The 19,458-nt window shown below is 37.8% G+C and overlaps 1 protein-coding gene across 1 annotated transcript in view; it reads right to left on the bottom strand.

Annotated features, from left to right (window-relative positions):
• Window positions 1-19,458, bottom strand: part of CYLC1 (cylicin 1) — a 68,729-nt gene that overhangs the window by 2,243 nt on the left and 47,028 nt on the right. The window contains 1 exon segment of the mRNA XM_057495361.1: window positions 897-1,007. Coding sequence (XP_057351344.1) covers window positions 897-1,007 — 111 coding nt within the window.

Here is a 19,458-nt window from a genome sequence, read left to right as displayed (position 1 = left end):
CGACACTTGTCACCTCACCATAGTTCTTATGGTGGATGACCCTGTAATGTTCACTAGAGTGAACCCCACTGGCCTGCTCCACATATGACACTGGCAGCTTTCACCACTAAAATAACCAACATCCATGGCCCTGCTGATTCTCGAAAGAAGGATACACTACTGTTCATCCCCAGAAGGAGTTACTGTTGCACTGCCTTGTACCAGGGCTGCCACTGTACATGTCCTAAACTCCAGAGCCACAGCTGTTCCACATGTGTCCACACTTCAGAATCTACCTCTGTGGCCACTCCATGCATGCCCACACTCTAGAACCCAGCACTGCAGCCACTCTACATGGACTGGTGCTCCAGATGCAAGCTCCACAACTACTTATGCCTGTGCTTCAGGAACCAGAGCCACCACTGCAGCAAGCTTTCCACTTCCATGGGCCCAGAGCTGCTGTCTTTCAATGTGCACTCATGCTATGGACCTTGACTCCATGGCTGCTCAGCACACACCCACATCTCAATCACTGCAGCAATCACTACTGCAAGGTAGCTGGTATCCTGGACCCTGAAACTGATGTCACTCCATAAATATCTTCATTTCACATCCTGGCTCTGTGGCTTCTAGATGTGTTCCTGCATAACAGAAACCAGTTTCACCACTACTGTGATCCAGATCCAGTCTCAAGAGGGATGCTGTTGACCATGACATCTCTTGTGGGAGAAAAAAAAGATGAGGAAGACCCCAGAAGCCTTCACCACTAAAGACCACAAGAGCTCTTGCTGCCACTGCAGACATCCTCATCCTTGCACATTAAGGACATCTTCAAACTGGCCAATGCTAGCCTCAGTTGCTAGCTGCACAGAGACAGATACTAGGCTTTCCTCAGAGCCAGAACTACTACACCCTACCCAACTAGTAGTCACACTCTCCCACAGGTGATGGACTTTCACCACTGAAGCTAGTCCATAAAATCTGAAAGAGATGACTGTTCCATCAAATGTGTATAAATCAATACAATTCTACAAAAACACAAAAATAAAAAAATGACGTAAAAGGAACACAATTATTTTCCAGTATCTTACCCTCAAGAAAATAATCTACAAATTTCTGGGTAAAGAATTCAAAATAATTGCTTTAAAGAAGCTCAGTAAGCTGTAAAAGAACACAGATGAACAACTCCACAAAATCAGGAAAACAATGCATGAACAAAATGAGAAGTTCAACAAATAAATTATAAACAAGAACCAAATAGAAAGGCCAGAGCTGAAGGATACAATGAATTGAAGGAATAAAAATCCAATGGGGAACACCAACTTCAGACTTGAAGCAAAAGAAAGAATCTGTGAACTTGAAGACAGATCATTTAAAATTATACAGTGATAGGAGAAAAAAATGAAAGAAAGTCTTTGTGAAGTCTAGGACAGCATCAAGTAAAATATTTATATTATGGGAGTCCCAGAAGCAAAAGAGAGAAAGCAAAATCTTATTTAAAAATATAATGTCTGAAAACTTACCAAATCTGAGGAGAGATATTGACATCAGTCACATCAAGGTTAGTAAGACTTCAGGTGTACTGATTTGGGCAATGAATTATTTTCTATCCAATCAGAAAAAAGGAACAGAAAAATTTCATGTTCACATGTGACAGACAACAGTATTCATTTACAGTTTTGCTCTTGGCTGTGTTATGCTTCCCATTCTTTATTATACAGTTCAAAAAATTCTGGAATATACCACAAAATATCACACTGATCCATTACATTGATTATATTTTGTTGATAAGGCAGGATAATCAAAAAGGTGAATAATATGCTGAAAGATTTTATTAAGGCACATGTATTCCAGAGAATGGAAGATAAAACCTAAAAATATTCAGTAAGTTGCCACTTCAGTACATTTTTAGGAATCCAGTGGACAAGGGCACATTGAGATGTACCCTCTACAGAAAAGAAAATGTGTAGCTTCTTGCATTTACTACTGCATAGAAGGAAACACAATGTCTGGTGGGCTTCACTGGACTCTGGAGCAACATATTCCACACTTTAAGAAAACTGCTTCATTTCACTCACTGGGTGAGACTAAAGGCTGCTATATTTCAGTGGGGACTGGAAACAGGAAAGGGTTTGGAATCAAATGAAGGTTGTGGTGTCAGGAGCCCTGATGCCTATATTACATAATCAAGGAGACACTATACTTTGGAGGTATCAGTAAGGCAAAGCAAGGTGGAGTTTATGACAGGCGCTAGTGTGAGAATCTCAATGCAGGCCCCATGAAATTCTGGAGCAAGGCTATGCCATCTATTGGAGAAAATTATGTGCCTTTTGAGAGAGAGCGCTTGAAATGGTACTGGGCTATAATAGAGACAAAATGCTATACCATGGGACACCAAATGACCATGCATCCAGAACTGCTAATTTTAACCCAGGTTCTGTTGGACCTACCAAGTCAAAAAATCAGACAGTCCCCCAGCATCTGTCTATCATAAAATGGACATGGTCATTCTCGGATCAAGTCCAAGCAGGACCAGACAGTATAAGTAAGCTGTATGAACAGGTAACAGAGATACTCACATCATCCAACATAGTTGCACCAGCGCCCTCCCTCAGCTTGTGCCTAAGGATATATGAATGAAGAGGGAAAGACTGAACCTGGTTTATAAATAGGCTGGCTTGGAATGTGTGTTCAAGCTGAAAACGGATGGCACCTATATTACAGCCACATTCAGGGGTGGACTTGGAGTAGAGCATCTGGCCAGGGGATCCAGTTCACAGCAAAGGAGGTATGGGTGGGCTTCTGACGCTGAGATCCAGTGTTCATATTACGTATTGCACTCTGCAAAAATAGCTGACCTCAGAGAAAGTTTGAATGGCTTACTGAAGGAAGAAGAATTAGTTTGGATTCAATATTTTAGAAGATCAGGTGCCATCCTGATCAGGTGTCAGTAAATGCATTAAATCAGAGACTTCCATATGATATTGTGTCTTCAATAGGAAGAACTCATGTGCCCAGAAACCAAGGGATACACTCAGGAGTGGCCTCACTTGCCAGTTACTTCCAGTGTCTCACTGGGAACTTGTGTTATTGTTACATCTGCTCTGGCTGCTGTAGTTATAGGTCCTGATCCCAAAAGAGGTACATAGTCTTGCCAGGGGATAAAGCAATAGTAACAGTGAAGTATAAGTTATGGCTGCTGAAAAGGCACTTTGGATTCCCTATACCTAGAGGCGAGCTGTTGTGACAAAGAATCAACATCTTGAAGAGGGTAATTTAACCTGATGAGAAGGAGGAGGCAGAGTTACTTTTCACAGTGTGGGAAGGATTGGATAGCTATGGAAGCCACATGATCCACTTGGGCATCTCTTGGTGATGCCCATAACTGTGAATGGAGTTTGAAGAAGGTGTGATTACTAGGGGCTCAGACCCCTCAAGAATGAAGTTGGGGATCATACAACTAGGTAAGGCATCAAGCCCTGTAGAAGTGATAGCTGAGGACAAGGGTAGTTTAGAATTTAGAGCATAGGAGGCTAATTGTGGCCACAGGATTAACTGGAGTGATGGAGGTATCGTATTTTCCACTATCTCTGCTCTTTTTAGTTTCCCCAAAGGAAAAGAAGTCCATGGAAATTTTGGAGGAGTAAATACAGATAGAGAAGTGGATATGTGTAGTGACAGTTATGGGAGTTTGCTGTTCATATCTCACTTCAAGAGACATCCTGATGTAAGGAGTGTAGTCACTTCTAGCTTCTGCAAACTTAAGATCTACCAGTGGGCAAGCTGGGGCCAAACTCTCACTTGATTGCTCCCAGCCAATGATTTAGCATCATGGGGGTACTAAGGCCAGGTTATGTCTACCCAACACAGACACCTCTATAGAGGACTCTTTTCTCAGGGTTCCTCATTGGCCTGGTTGAGACTTTCTCTAAGCTGTAGCATAGTCTGAGGCTCTTCCTAATCAGCTCCCCTTTATTTCATTTCTGCTTTTACATGGGCCACAATTGCATGGTAGTCTGAAGGATCTCCCCACCTACTTCTGCTCCCTTTCTCCTTTACCCATCACCAGTGTTTACCTTAATAAGTACTTTATACTTCTCATGGCTTAGGTTTTGATTCCTAGAGTTCTAGGGGAAAGGGTCAGAGTAACATCTATGGTGGAGGGTGAACAATGTAGCTGCAATTTACCAACTGTTTCAGAAGTATTTTTCAGTTAATCTATCTCTATTGTCTGTATCTATATCTATCTCATATCTCTGCATCATCTATCATCTCTACTTCCACACCTCTTTCTTGCTTTCAGGAAAGAATGTGACAAGCATATTCACGGCAATAACTAAAAGTAATTGATAAATAGGTGTTAGTCTTCCAGGGATACTTGCATTTTATCATTTAAAAAGTAATAAACTAAAAAAAATTTCTAAAGTTAAATGATTACATTGAGAACTTTGTATATGTATGTGGGAGGTGGGTATTATTATGTACATATGGCTTTCTATTTCTTTTAAGGGTGGAAAAGAATTTGTTCCTTCCCCCCATTCTCTGTTACTTTTTCTTAATCCTTAAGTAAATGGGAAATTTAACAAAACATGATAAGTGTATCCAAAGGAAGATTGCTAATTTACAACCTAAACTCAGAAATTGAAGCTTCATGGTGTAAAATACTACAGTATTTTGGAGTCAGTAGTTCAAGCATTTAACAAATAAAGCACACAATCTAAAAATCACCTCTATAAATTACATGCAAATATTCAGCTCACGGCACTCATGCAGGACTTGATTTTATATAATACAGTTCCACAGAAGTAGAAAGGCTAGTTTTAGTAGCTAGTGTTTACTAGAGTAAGGCTATTCTGTGAAACCAAGATCTCAGTTATTTAAAGCAGCTTATGAATCCACTTTGCTTCAGGCTGAAGAATAAAATAGAAAAATAGTAAGTAAAATTTTACTTATCTATTAATTATAGATAGTTACTGCTGCGTTAAGGATCACACCAAAACACAGAATGTCTTAAGTGTAAGGGAACCTGGATATCATTTTTATTACTTCTTATTAAAACTGAAGGTTCCTAGACTTCACACCAGGCCTACCAAGACAAAGTCTGAGATGGAGTCAACAGATTCCCTGGGTGATCCTAATGTTCACTGAAAGATGAGAAGTACGGAATGCTAATCTAACTACCAGCATTTGTGTAAGATCCAAGTCCTAGCAATGTTACATTATAACCCTAAGGTATCACAACTATATTAATAGCTAGGACTTTTAAAATTGAAAATATAATATAAAAACACAAAGGCATGTTTAAAATATTTATAGTCACCCCATATTCTACCACACTAATACAAGTATTTTCACATTTGCATATTACTGTCTATTAATTGTCCACAAACACAGTTTTACTTAGTTGCAATCCCATAGTATTTACTATTCCTTTTTCTTAACACTGTTGCGTAAACTTGCCAATCCACAAGATTTCATAATTATAATTTCAGTGAACATATACTATTCTGCTTTGTATTTTTCTAAACCATTCTTTTAATTTGATGCATTTGGTTTAATTTCAAAGTATTTCTCTTATAGAATATGGCAGTCATCATCAGTGTGTCTAAAACTTGCTTCTTCTGCTATTTTTTATCACACTTATGATTATTTTTATTTAAGTAGAGTTGATATACAATCTTATATTGGTTTCATGTATATTACACAATAATTCAACAGTTACCCACATTATTAAATCCTCACCCCCACTAGTGCAGTCATAATCATCCAACATAGGAAGATGGTACCAAATCATTGCCTATATTCTCCATGCTGTACTACCATCCCTGTGACCAATTTACATTATGGTTGAGAATTTTTGTGCCACTTATCCTCTCACCTTCCCCACCCATACACTCCATCCCCTCCCCCATGGTAATCTCCAGTCACTTCTCAGTGTCTATGAGTCCACTTTTGTTTTGCTCATTTTGTTTTAATTTGTTTTTAGATTCCATATATAAGTGAAATAATACGGTAGTTTCTCCACCTGGCTTATTTCACTTAGCATAATACCCCTTAGATCCATCTATGTTGTCACAAATGGCAGGATTTATTTCTTTTTTATGGCCAAATAATATATTCCATTTTGTATATGTACCACTTCATCTTTATCCATTTATCTATTGATGGACACTTTGTTTGTTTCCATATCTTTGCTATTGTAAATAATGTGGCAATAAAGATAGCAGTGCATGTATCTTTTGAATAACAGGAATTTTGTTTTCTTCCTGTAAATTCCTAAAAGTGGAATTATTGGGTAATATGGTATTTCAATTTTTAGCTTTTTGACGAACCTCCATAACACTTTCCACATTGGCTGCACCAATTTCTTCTGTTATTTTTTTTGAGTTTTTTTAAAGTATTATTGATATACACCCTTATGTATGTGTATACACATACAATGTTTCACATGAAAAACAATGTGGTTACTACATTCACCCATATTATCAAGTCCCCACCAATACCCCACTGCAGTTACTGTCCATCAGTGTAGTCAGATACCACAGATTCACTATTTGCCTACTCTTTGCTACACTGTCATCCCTGTGACTCCCCACACATGTACTAAACATGTACCCTTCAATCCCCTTCTCCCTCCCTCCCCACTCGCCCTCCCACATCCATCCCCTTTGGTAACCGATAGTCCCTTCTTGGAGTCTGTGAGTCCCCTGCTGTATTGTTCCATCATTTTCACTTTGTTGTTATACTCCACAAACGAGGGAAATCATTTGGCACTTGCCTTTCTCCACCTGGCTTATTTCACTGAGCATAATATCTTTTGGCTCCAACCATGTTGTTGCAAATGGTACAATTTGTTTCTTGTATATGTACCACTTCTTCTTTATCCATTCATCTACTAAGGGACACTTAGGTGGCTTCCATATCTTCGCTATCATAAATAGTGCTGTGATAAACATAGGGGTGCATATGTCTTTTTGAATTTGAGAACTTGTATTCTTTGGGTAAATTCCTAGGAGTGGGATTCCTGGGTCAAATGGTATTTCTACTTTTAGTTTTTTGTGGAACCTCCATATTACTCACCACAATACTTGAACTAGCTTACATTCCCACCAGCAGTGTAGGAGGGTTCCCCTTTCTCTGCATCTTCGACAGCATTTGTTGTTTTTAGTCTTTTCGATGCTGACCATCATTACTGGTGTGAGGTGATATCTCATTGTTGTATTAATTTGTATTTCCCTGATCTCTTGCATGTAGCTGTCCAGTTTTGCCAACACCAGTTGTTGAAGAGGCTGTCATTTCCCCATTGTATGTCCATAGCTCCTTTATCATATATTAATTGACCATATATGGATGGGTTTATTTCTAACCTCTCTATTCTCTTCCATTGGTCTATGGGTCTGTTCTTGTGCCAGTTCCAAATTGTCTTGATTACTGTGGCTTTGTAGTACAGCTTGAAGTTGGGGAGCATAATCCTCCCAGCTTTATTCTTCCTTCTCATGATGGTTTTGGCTATTCGGGGTCTTTCATGGTTCCATATGAATTTTAGAATGATTTGCTCCAGTTCATTAAATAATGCTTTTGGCATTTTGATAGGAATTGCATTGAATCTGTAGATTACTTTAGGCAGGATGGCCATTTTGCCAATATGAATTATTCATATCCATGAGCACGGGATGTGTTTCCATTTATTGGTGTCTTCTTTATCTCTCATGAGTGTCTTGTAGTTCTCAGAGTGTAGTTCTTTCACTTCCTTGGTTAGGTTTAGTCCTTTGTATTTTACTCTTTTTGATGCAATTGTTAATGGTATTGTTTTCCTGATTTCTATTTCTACTAGTTCATCATTAGTGTATAGGAATGCAACTGATTTCTGTGTATTAATTTTGTATCCTGCAACTTAGCTTAATTCAGATATTAGAGCTAGCAGTTTTGGGGTGGACTCTTTAGGGTTTTTTAGGTACAATATTATGTCATCTATGAACAGTGACAGTTTAACTTCTTCCTTACCAAACTGGATGCCCTTTATTTCTTTGTGTTATCTATTTGCTGTGGTGAGGGCCTTCAGAACTATCTTGGATAAAAGTGGAGAGAGTGGGCATCCTTGTCTTGTTCACAATCTTAAAGAAAAGGCTTTCAGCTTCTTGCAGTTAAGTATGATGTTGGATATGGGCTTGTCATATATGGGCTTTATAATGTGAGGTACTGGCCCTCTATGGCCATTTTGTTAAGAGTTTATATCATGAATGGATTTTGAATTCTCTCAAATGCTTTTTTGGCATCTATGGAGATGATCATGTGGTTTTTGTCCTTCTTTTGTTGATGTGGTGCATGATGTTGATGGATTTTCTAATGTACCATCCTTGCATCTGTGGAATAAATCCTACTTGATCATGGTGGATGATCTTTTTGATATATTTTTGAATTCTATTTGCTAATATTTTGTTGAGTATTTTTGCATCTAGTGCTCTGTAACTTTCTTTTTTTTTTTTTGTCGTGTTTTGCCTGGTTTTGGTATTGGAGTGATGCTGGCCTCATAGAATGAGTTTGGAAGTATTCCCTCTTCTTCAACTTTTTGGAAAATTTTAAGGAGCATGGGTATTACATCTTCATGAAATATTTGATAAAATTCTGCGGTTAAGCCATCTTTTCCACGTTTTTTGTTCATAGGTAGATTTTTGATTACCAATTCAATTTTGTGACTGGTAATTGGTCTGTTCAGATTTTCTCTTTCTTTCTGGGTCAGACTTGGAAGTTTGCCTTTTTCTAGAAAGTTGTCTATTTATTCTAGGTTACCCAGTATTTTAGCATATAATTTTTCATAGTATTCTCTAATAATTATTTGTATTTCTGAGGTGTCTATTGTGATTTTTCCTTTCTCATTTCTTATTCTGTTTATGTGTGTAGACTATCCTTTTTTCTTGATAAGTCTGGCTAGGGGTTTATCTATTTTGTTTATTTTCTCAAAGAACCAGCTCTTGATTCCATTGATTCTTTCTTTTGTTTTATGCTTCTCAATTTTATTTATTTCTGCTCCAATCTTTATTATGTCCTTCCTTCTACTGACTTTGGGCCTCATTTGTTCTTCTTTTACTAGTTTCATTAATTTGGAGTTTAGGCTGTTCATATGGTATTCTTTCCTGAGGTAGGCCTGTATTGCAATATACGTCCCTCTTAGCATGGCCTTCGCTGTGTCCCACAGATTTTGCAGTGTTGAATTATTGTTGTCATTTGTCTCCACATATTGCTTGATCTCTGTTTTTGTTTGGCCATTGATCTGTTGGTTATTTAGGGCATGTTGTGAAGCCTCCATGTGATTGTGGGATTTTTCATTTTCTTTGTGTAATTTATTTCTAGTTTCATACCTTTGTGGTCTGAGATTCTGTTTGGTACAATTTCAATCATTTTAAATTTACTGAGGCTCTTTTTGTGGCCTAGTATATGATGTATTATTGAACATGTTCCATGTGCACTTGAGAAGAATGTGTATTCTGCTGCTTTGGGGTGTAGAGTTCCATACATGTCTGTTAGGTCCATCTGTTCTAACGTGTTGTTTAGTCCCTCTGCCTCCTTACTTATTTTCTGTCTGGTTGATCTGTACTTTGGAGTAAATGGAGTGTTGAAGTCTCATAGAATGAATGCATTGCATTCTATTTCCCCTTTTAATTCTGTTAGTATTTGTTTCATATATCTAGCTGCTTCTGTGTTGGGTGCTTAGATATTTATAATGGTTATATCCTCTTGCTGGAGTGAACCCTTTATCATTATGTAATGTCCTTCTTTGTCTCTTGTGACTTTCTTTGTTTTGAAGTCTATTTTGTCTGATAAAAGTACTGCAACTCCTGCTTTTTTCTCCCTATTAGTTGCATGAAGTATCTTTTTCCATCCCTTCACTTTTAGTCCGTGTATATCTTTGGGTTTAAAGTGAGTCTTTTGTAGGCAGCATATAGTTGGGTCTTGTTTTTTTATCCATTAAGTGAATCTGCATCTTTTGATGGGTGCATTTAGACCATTTACATTTAGGGTTATTATCAATACATATGTACTTACTGCCATTGAAGGCTTTGGATTCATGGTTACCAAATGTTCAAGGTTAACTTCCTTACTATCTAAGAGTTTAACTTCACTCACTTAGTATGCTATTACAAACACAATCTAAAGATTTTTTTTATCCTCCTTTTTCTTCCTCCTCTATTCTTTATATATTAGGTATCATATTCTGTACTCTTTGTCTCTCTGTTGATTGACTTTGGGAGTAGTTGATTTAATTTTGCATTTGCTTAGTAATTAACTGTTCTGCTTTCTTTACTGCTCCAATCTTTATTATGTCCTTCCTTCTACTGACTTTGGGCCTCATTTGTTCTTCTTTTACTAGTTTCATTAACTGGGAGTTTAGGCTGTTCATATGGGATTGTTCTTCTTTCCTGAGGTAGGCCTGTATTGCAATATGGTTTTGTTACCTCTGGTGGCAGCTATCAAAAACTTAGGGACACTTCCATCTATAGCAGTTCCTCCAAAATACACTGCAGAGATGACTTGTGGGAGGTAAATTCTCTCAGCTTTTGTTTATCTGGAAATTGTTTAATCCCTCCTTCAAATTTAAAACATAGTCTTGCTTGATGAGGTATTCTTGGTTTGAGTCCCTTCTGCTTCATTGCATTTAATATATCATGCCACTCCCTTCTGGCCTGTAAGGCTTCTGCTGAGAAGTCTGATGATAGCCTGATGGGCTTCCTTTTCTATGTGATCTTATTTCTCTGTGGCTGCTTTTAATAGTCTGTCTTTATCTTTTATCTTTGCCATTTTAATTACTATATGTTTTGATGTTGTCTTCCTTGGGTCCCTTGTGTTTGGAGATCTGTGCACTTCCATGGCCTGAGAGACTATCTCCTTCCCCAGATTGGGGAAGTTTTCAGCAATTACCTCCTCAAAGACAATTTCTATCCCTTTTTCTCTCTCTTCTTCTTCTGGTACCCCTATAAGACAAACATTGTTCCATTTGGATTGGTTACACAGTTCTCTCAATATTCTTTCATTACTACAGATCCTTTTTTCTCTCTGTGCCTCAGCTTCTTTGTATTCCTCTTCTCTAATTTCTATTTCATTTATCGTCTCCTCAACAATATCTAATCTGCTTATAAAACCTTCCATTGTACCTTTTATTTCTGATACTGTGTTCCAAAATGTTTGGATATCTGACCAGAATTCATTCCTAAGTTCTTGAATATTTTTCTTTACCTCCATGTGCATGTTTACAATTTCATTTTGAAATCTCCTTTAGGAAGATTCATGAGATCTGTTTCATTTGACTCTTTGATGTATTTATGATTTTGCTTTGAACCAGGTTCCTTTGATTTTTCATATCTGTATGTGGCACCCTCTGGTGCCCAGGAGCTCTAATCTCTGGAGCTGCTCATCCCCTGGAGCAATGTCAGTGCTCACAGGGGAGAGGTGTTGGTGCCTGGGGGGAGGAAAGAGCTGTTTCCTGCTTCCCAGATGCTATGCCTGTCTCCACTGCCAGAACCAAAGGGTCAAGCACACAGGTATGACTCTATGCTTTGCGTTTGTAACTGCTGTAGGTGGGGTTTCCATCTGGCTGGCCTGATGCCAGGGCAGGGTTTGCCAGTTAGTGAACCAGGTGCTGGCTGGTCAGGAGGAAGGCACAGCAGGCTGCCTTTCACAGTAGGGGCCATGGAGCTGTATAGCCAGCCAAGGAGCTGGAGCGCCTGAAGATCATTAAAATTCCCAAACTTATGGGCAGAGTGCACCTGGACAATTTTGTCTACCTGTCCTTTCTCTTGAGCATTAAGCTCTGTGCAATCCTTGCCCCTTTAGCATCCCTCTCAGTGATAAGAAATATCTCAGACTCCCAACCTTTCTTTTATCCCAGAGTAGCCAGATATGGATCTGTGTTTTCCACAAGCAGCTGGAATCTTAGTCTCTCCAGGTATTCTACCTGTCTTAGCTTTCCACCCCCACCCCCAAATCACCAGAGCACCACTCAATATAGGTTTGTGATCCCAGAGCAGATCTCCAGAGCTAGGTGTTCAGCAGTCCCAGGCCTCCACTCCCTCCATGCTTCATTTCTCTTCCTCCTGCCAGTGAGCTGGGGTGGGGGAAGGGCTTGGGTCCTGCTGGGTCACGGCTTTGGTACATTACCGTGTTCCATGAGGTCTGCTCTTTTCTCCAGGTGTATGTAGTCTGGCACAGCCCTCTTCCCTGTTGCTCTTTCAGGATTTGTTGTATTAAGTATATTTTCGTATTATATGCAGTTTTAGGAAGAGGCCTCTGTCTCACCTCTCACACTGCCATCTTTAATCCCTACTCTCTTCTGTTATTTTTTACATTTCTAGTCATGGGATTATTGAGTCAAATACTACTGTCATATTTTTGACTCTTCCTACATAGTCCCACATGGGTCCAGAGGAAGTTTAAACCATTTTTGCTGTTCCATTAATGTAATCAGTCATAAATAAATGTACCAGTGTCCCTGAAACTGCAACAGTTCTATATAAGATAAACATATGCATTTTATTTCTATGTAAATTATCTTACATATATAATACATATGAAATTTATATATTATGTATTTCTGTAATTTATATATGTTTTACTGTATTATTAGATGAGAAATTATATAGAGTTGCTTTGATTACTAACCATGGTCAATTTTTTTCTATGAAAGTATCATTAATAAACAATCTTATGTTGGTTTCTAATGTACATCACAGTGGTTCAGCAGTTCCCATGATCAACTTATGTTGTGATTGGAAATTATTGTACCCCTTTAGCCCCCTGCCCCCTCAAACACCATCTGCTCCTCATTGGTAACCACTAGTCACTTCTCACTTCTCAGTGTCTATGAGTCTACTGTTATTTTTTTCCTTCTGCTTTGTTTTGTTTTTATATTCCACAAATAAGTGAAATCATGTGGTATTTATCTTTCTGTGCCTGGCTTATTTGAGCAAGCATAAAACCCTCTAGATCTGTCCATGTTGCTGCAAATTGCAGGATGTCTTTTTATTGGCTGAGTAATATTCCATTGTGCATCTTTACCACACCTTCTTTATCCATTCATCTATTAATGGGCACTTAGAGTGTTTCCATTTCTTGGCTATTGCAAACAGGGCAATGATAAACATAGGGGTGCATATGCCTTTTTGATCAGGGATTGCTTTCTTCAGGTAAATTCATAGGAGTGGAATTCCTGGGTCAATTTCTCTTTTTAGGTTTTTGAGGAAATCCATACTGCTTTCTGCAGTTGTGGCACCAAATTACATTCCCACCAAAAGTGTAGGAGACTTCCCATTTCTCTGCATCCTCACCAGCATTTGTTGTTTCTTGTTTTTTGTATGTTGGCCATCCCAACTCATGTGATGTTGTATCTCATTGTGGTTTTAATTTGCATTTCCTTGGTGAGTAGTGATGTGGAGCATCTTTTCATGTGTCTGTGGACCATTTGTATTTCTTCTTTGGAGAAGTGTCTTTTCAGGTCCACTACCCATTTTTAAATCAGGTTATTGGTTTTCTTGGGTGTTAAGCATATGAGTTCTTCATATATTTTGGATGTTAATCCCTTGTTAGATGAGTTGTTTATGAATATATTCTACCATACTGTAGGTTGCTTTTGTACTGCTGATGGTGTCCATTGCTGTACAGAATCTTTTTAGTTTGAGGTAGTCCCACTTGCTCATATTTTGTTTCCCTTGCCCAAGGACATTTGTCCAGAAAAAAAACTGCTCATGCTTATATCCAAGAGACTTTTGCCTATGTTTACTTCTAAGAGTTTTTTGGTTCTGTGAATTATATTCAAGTCTTTTGTCCATTTCAAATTTACTCTTTTGTATGGAGTTAGACAGTAATACAATTTCATTCTCTTACATGTAGCTGTCCAGTTTTCACAAAGCTAGTTGTTAAAGAGGCTGTCTTTTCCTCATTGTATATTCATGGCTCCTTTATCATATATTAATTGACCATATATCTGTGGGTTTATATTTGGGCTCTCTATTCTGTTCCATTGATATGTGGATCTGTTCTTGTGCTGGTACCAAATTGTTTTGGTTACTGTATTTTGTAGTAGAGCTTGAAGTCAGGGAACATAGAACCCCCAGCTTTGTTCTTTATTCTCAGGATTGCTTTGGCTATTAATGGTCTTTTTGCTTCCATATGAATTTTAGAACTATTTGTTCTAGTTCATTGAAGAATGTTATTGGTATTTTGATAGGGATTCTATTGAATCTGTAAATTCCTTTGGGCAAAAAGGTCATTTTGACAATATTAATTCTTCCTATCCATGACAACAGGCTAGATTTCCATTTGTTGGTGTCTTCTTTAATTTCTCTAATTAGGGTTTTTCTTGAAGTTTTCTGAGTATAGATGTTTCACCTCTTTAGTTATGTTTATTCCTAGGTATTTTATTCTTTTTGATCCAATTATAAGTGAAGCTGTTTTCCTGATTTCTCTTTCCAATAGTTTGTTGTTAGTATATAGGAATGCAACAGATTTCTGTGAATTAATTTGGTATCCTGCAACTTTGCTGAAATCACTTATTAGTTCTCATAGTTTTTTGGTCAATTCTTTAGGTTTTTCTAAGTATAATATCATGTTATCTAGAAATAGTGACAGTTTAACTACTTCCTTACCAATTTGGATACATTTTATCTCTTTGTTCTCTCTGAATGCCAGGGCCAGGACCTTCAGTACTATGTTGAATAAAAGAGGTGAGTGGGCATCCTTGTATTGTTCCTCATCTTAGAGGAAAAAATTTCAGCTTTTTGGTATTAAGTCTGATATTGGCTATGGGATTGTCATATATGGCCTTTATTATATTGAGGTACATACCTCTATATCTATTTTGTTGAGAGAATTTATCATGAATGGAAACTGAATTTTGTTAAATGGTTTTTCAACATCTATTGAGATGATCATGTTGTTTTCATCCTTCTTTTTGTTAATGTAGTGTATGATACTGATTTATTTATGAATATTTCACTATTGTTGCATCCCTGGAATAAATCCCAATGGATCATGATGGATGATCTTTTTGATGTGTTCTTGAATTCAGTTTGCTAATATTTTGTTGATGGTCTTTGTATCTATGTTCATCAGGGATATTGGTCTGTAATTTTCTTTTTTGTGATGTCTTGTTTTGATTTAAAGTGATGCTGGCCTCATAGAATGAGTTTGGAAGTAATTCCTCCTCTTCAACTGTTTGGAATACTTAGGAAGGATGGATATTATGTCTTCTTTAAATCTTTGGTAGAATTTGGCTGGGAAGCCAGCTGTACCTGGGTTTTTTTTTTTTAGTTAGTTTTAGTATGACAGATTCAATTTCATTGTGATAATTGGTCTGTTTAGATCTTCTATTTCTTCCTGGGTCAGTCTTGGAAGGTAGTATTTTTCTAGAAAGTTGTCCATTTCTTCTTAGTTGTCCAATTTATTGGCATAGAATTTTTCATAATACACTCTAATAACTCTTTGCATTACTGTGGTATCTATTGTGATCATTTCTTTTTCATTTCTGATTCTGTTTACGTGTGTATACTCTGTTTCCTGATAAGTCTTGCTAGGGCTTTATCTATTTTGTTTACTTTCTTAAAGAACCAGCTACTGTTTACACTGATTTTTTTCTATTATTTTATTCTTTATTTATTTCTGCTCTGATCTTTGTCCCTCCTTCTACTAACTTTGGGCTTCAGTTATTCTTTTTCTAGTTTCTTTAATTTTGATTTTAGACTGTTTATTTTGGATTGTTCTTGTTTCTTGAGGCAGGCCTGTATAGTGATGTACTTTCCTCTTTCAATTGCCTCTGCTGTATCCCAAAGGATTTGGGCTGTTGAGATTTTGTTTTAATTTGTCTCAATATATGGCTTGATTTCTGTTTTAATTTGTTCATTGATCCTGTGCTTATTTAGAAGCATGTTGTTTACCTTCCATATGTTTGTAGACTTTTTTCTTTCCTTTTTGTAATTTATTTCTAGTTTCATACCTTTGTGGTCTGAGAAGCTACTTGATACAATTTCTATCTTTTTAAATTTATTGAGGGCTTCCTTGTGGCCTAGTATGTGATCTGTTCTGGAGAACATTCCATGTGCACTTGAGAAAAATGTGTAGCCTGCTGCTTTTGGATGGAGTGTTCTTTAGCTATATTTTGAATCCATCTGATCTAATGTATTCAGTGCCTCTGTTCCTTATTTATTTTCTGTATCATTGATCTGTCTGTTGACCTGAGTGGTGTATTAAATTCTCCTACCATAAAGGCTCTGCAATCTATTTCCTCTTTAATTCTGTTAGTATTTGTTTTACATATTTAGGTGCTCTTATGTTGGATGCTAGATATTTATATTGGTTATATCCTCTTGTTGGACTGATCCCTTTATCATTACATAATATACTTCTTTCTTTCTTGTTTCTTTCTTTGTATTGAAATCAAATTTTTCTGATATAAGTACTGCTATTCATGCTTTTTATCCCTATTATTTGCATGAAATATCTTTTTCCATCCCTTCACTTTTATTCTATGTCTTTGGGTTTCAAATGAGTTTCTTGTAGGCAGCATAGTTGGGTCTCATTTCTTACCCATTTTCCACTCTGTCTTTTGATTGGTGCATTCAGTCCCTTTACTTTTAAGATGATTATTGGTAGATATCTACTTATTTTAATTTTAGTAATTCTTTTCTGGCTGTTTTTTTAATACTTCCTCACTGTTCTTTTCTTCCTTTATGTTCTCTTCCTTTTATTGATGGTTTTCTTTAGTGTTGTAATTGGACTTCTCTTTTTATTTAGTTTTGTGTGTTTGTGTGTATTTACTGTAGGCTTCAGTTGCTTCAGTTTTGTGGTGACCAAATGTTCAAGGATAGCTTCTTTGCTATATAGAAGTCTATCTTTTGTGTATGTGTGTATGTGTGTTTCTGCACCTGGCTTATTTCACTGAGCTTTCATACCCTCTAGATCCATCCATACTTTTGCAAATGGAAGGATCTCTCTCTCTCTCTCTCTCTCTCTCTCTCTCTCTCTCTCTCTCTCTCTCTCTCTCTCTCCCTCTTTTCTTAAATGTCTCCTGTTTTTTAATTTTTTTGTATCATTAATATACAATCACATGAACAACATTGTGGTTACTAGATTCCCCCCATTATCAATTCCCCACCACATACACCATTACAGTCACTATCAGCATATTAAGATGCTATAGAGTCACTACTTATCTTCTCTCTGCTATACTGCCTTCCCCATGCCCCACCCCATGTTATGTGTGCTAATCGCAAAACCCCTTATTCCCCTTCTCCCTCCCTTCCCAACTACCCTGCCCAGTCCCTTTCACTTTGGCAACTTTTAGTCCATTCTTGGGTTCTGTGAGTCTGCTGCTGCTTTGTTCCTTCAGTTTTTGCTTTGTTCTATTGCTCCACAGATAAAGGAAATCATTTGGTTCATGTCTTTCTCCACCTGGCTTATTTCACTGAGCATAATACCCTGTAGCTCCATCCATGTTTTTACAAATGGTAGGATTTGTTTTCTTCTTATAGCTGAATAATATTCCATTGTGTATATGTACCACATCTTCTTTATCCATTCATCTATAGTAGTCTATCTTCAATTGATGATTATTCTATTTCAAACACAATCTAAAGGTACTCTATTTTTTTCTTCTTCCACATTTTTCGTATTAGTGTCATAATCTATACATTTTGTGTTTCCCTTGACTGATTTTGTATATAGGTGATTTTGATTCTTTTGTTTTGTTTTATTTCACACTTGCTTGATAATTAGTTGGCCTACTACCTTTACTGTGCATTTATTTTCACTGGTGAACTCTATTTAGACTTAAGGACATTTTCATCTGCAGCAGTCTGCTTAACATACCCTGTAAAGCTGTCTTAGTGGTGGTGAATTCCTTCAACTTTTGTTTATCTGGAAATTGTTTAATACCTATTTCAAATTCAAGTGATAATCTTACTGGGTACAGGATTCTTGACTGGAGGTCCTTCTGTTTCAGTACATTAAATATTTCATGCCATTCTCTTTTGGCCTGAAGAGTTTCTGCTTAGAAGTCTGCTGATATCCTGATGGAATTTCCTTTATAAGTACATTTTTTTCTCTCTCTGGATGCTTTCAAAACCCTCTCCTTACCCTTGATCTTTGCTATTTTTATTATATGTCTTGGTGTTGTCTTCCTGGGGTTCCTTTTGCTAGCAGATCTCTGTGCTTTCATGGACTAGGTGTCTATGTCCTTCCCAATATTGGGGAAGGTTTCAACAAATATTTCCTCAAAGAGACTTGGTTTCCATTTGCCTTTATCTTCTCCTTTTGGTATCTCTATTATGCAAATATTGTTTCATTTGGATTGGTCACATAGCTCTCTTATCATTTTTTCCTAGGGGCACTTATTTCTTTCTGTCCACCAGCTTGTTTTTTTCTTACTCTCTAATTTCCATCTCATCCACCATGTCCTCTATCTGCACTAATTTACTCTTTAATCCCTCCACTGTATGTTTTATTCCAGATACTGTATTCATCATCTCTGAGTGGTTCTTTTGCAGGTGTTCTATCTCCTTGTTGAAGTCCTCTCTGAGATCTTGAATAGTTTCCTGTAAATGTGTGAGCATATTGGTGACTTTTATTTTAAAATTTTTATCAAGAAGTTTGGTGATCTCCATTTCATTTAGCCCACTTTCTGGTATCTGTTCCTGTAGTTTTGTTAGAATGTATTCCATTGCCTGCTCATTTTGACAGGGTTTCGATGTTATTTTCTTTGTATTAGATGGCTCTGCTATGCTTCCTGGCCTGTAGAGTAATAGCTTTATGAAGAAGGCATCATAAAGAAGGAGGCCTCTGACACCTATGGTACACAGAACCTCAAGATGTTTTACTCTCTAGTGCCTGGTTCTATTTTGTGGGTGTCCCAGCAGTTTTTTCGCAGTGGGTGGGGTGACTTTCCATCTATGTGGGCAGTTTACTTCATCGATCTCTTCCTTTGTGATCAGCTCAGGAGTATCTCTGTTGAGCTCTATGGGCATGGCAGCAATGGCAGGGATGCAAGGATAAGGGGTGTGTAGGCTGGTATCCTGCAAAGCTGGATGTGCAGCACTGGGCTTGGACACCCACAGTGAGTGAGAAGCTCTTGGGGCTGGTGTAGGCACCTCCTTACTTGGGTTGAAAAAGAGCCAAGGAAGCTGGGAGAATCTCCCTCTTCCTACCAGGCAGCAAAGTCTGATGCTTTTGGGCTGGGTGGTTTGACTCCTGGAAGTGCAGAGAGGGAGGAGCCTCAGGGCTCCATTGCCAGTTTTGGGGATCAATCATCTGGGTCTCCTGAGATTTTCTGATCTGTTGGGCCAAAGAAGGGCTGGGGTGGTATCTTCTACTTGCTCTTTATCCTGTGGAGAGAGTTCCATCCAACCATAGCCCCTTTGGCACCCCTCTCACTGCTGGCAAGTCTTTTAGACCACTGCCTCTGCTCTGGGTATCCAGACTGGTAGGGTACTCCCATTC

Source organism: Manis pentadactyla, chromosome X, assembly GCF_030020395.1.
Source record: "Manis pentadactyla isolate mManPen7 chromosome X, mManPen7.hap1, whole genome shotgun sequence".
NCBI lineage: Eukaryota > Metazoa > Chordata > Mammalia > Pholidota > Manidae > Manis > Manis pentadactyla.
This window is presented reverse-complemented; position numbering and strand designations above follow the sequence as displayed.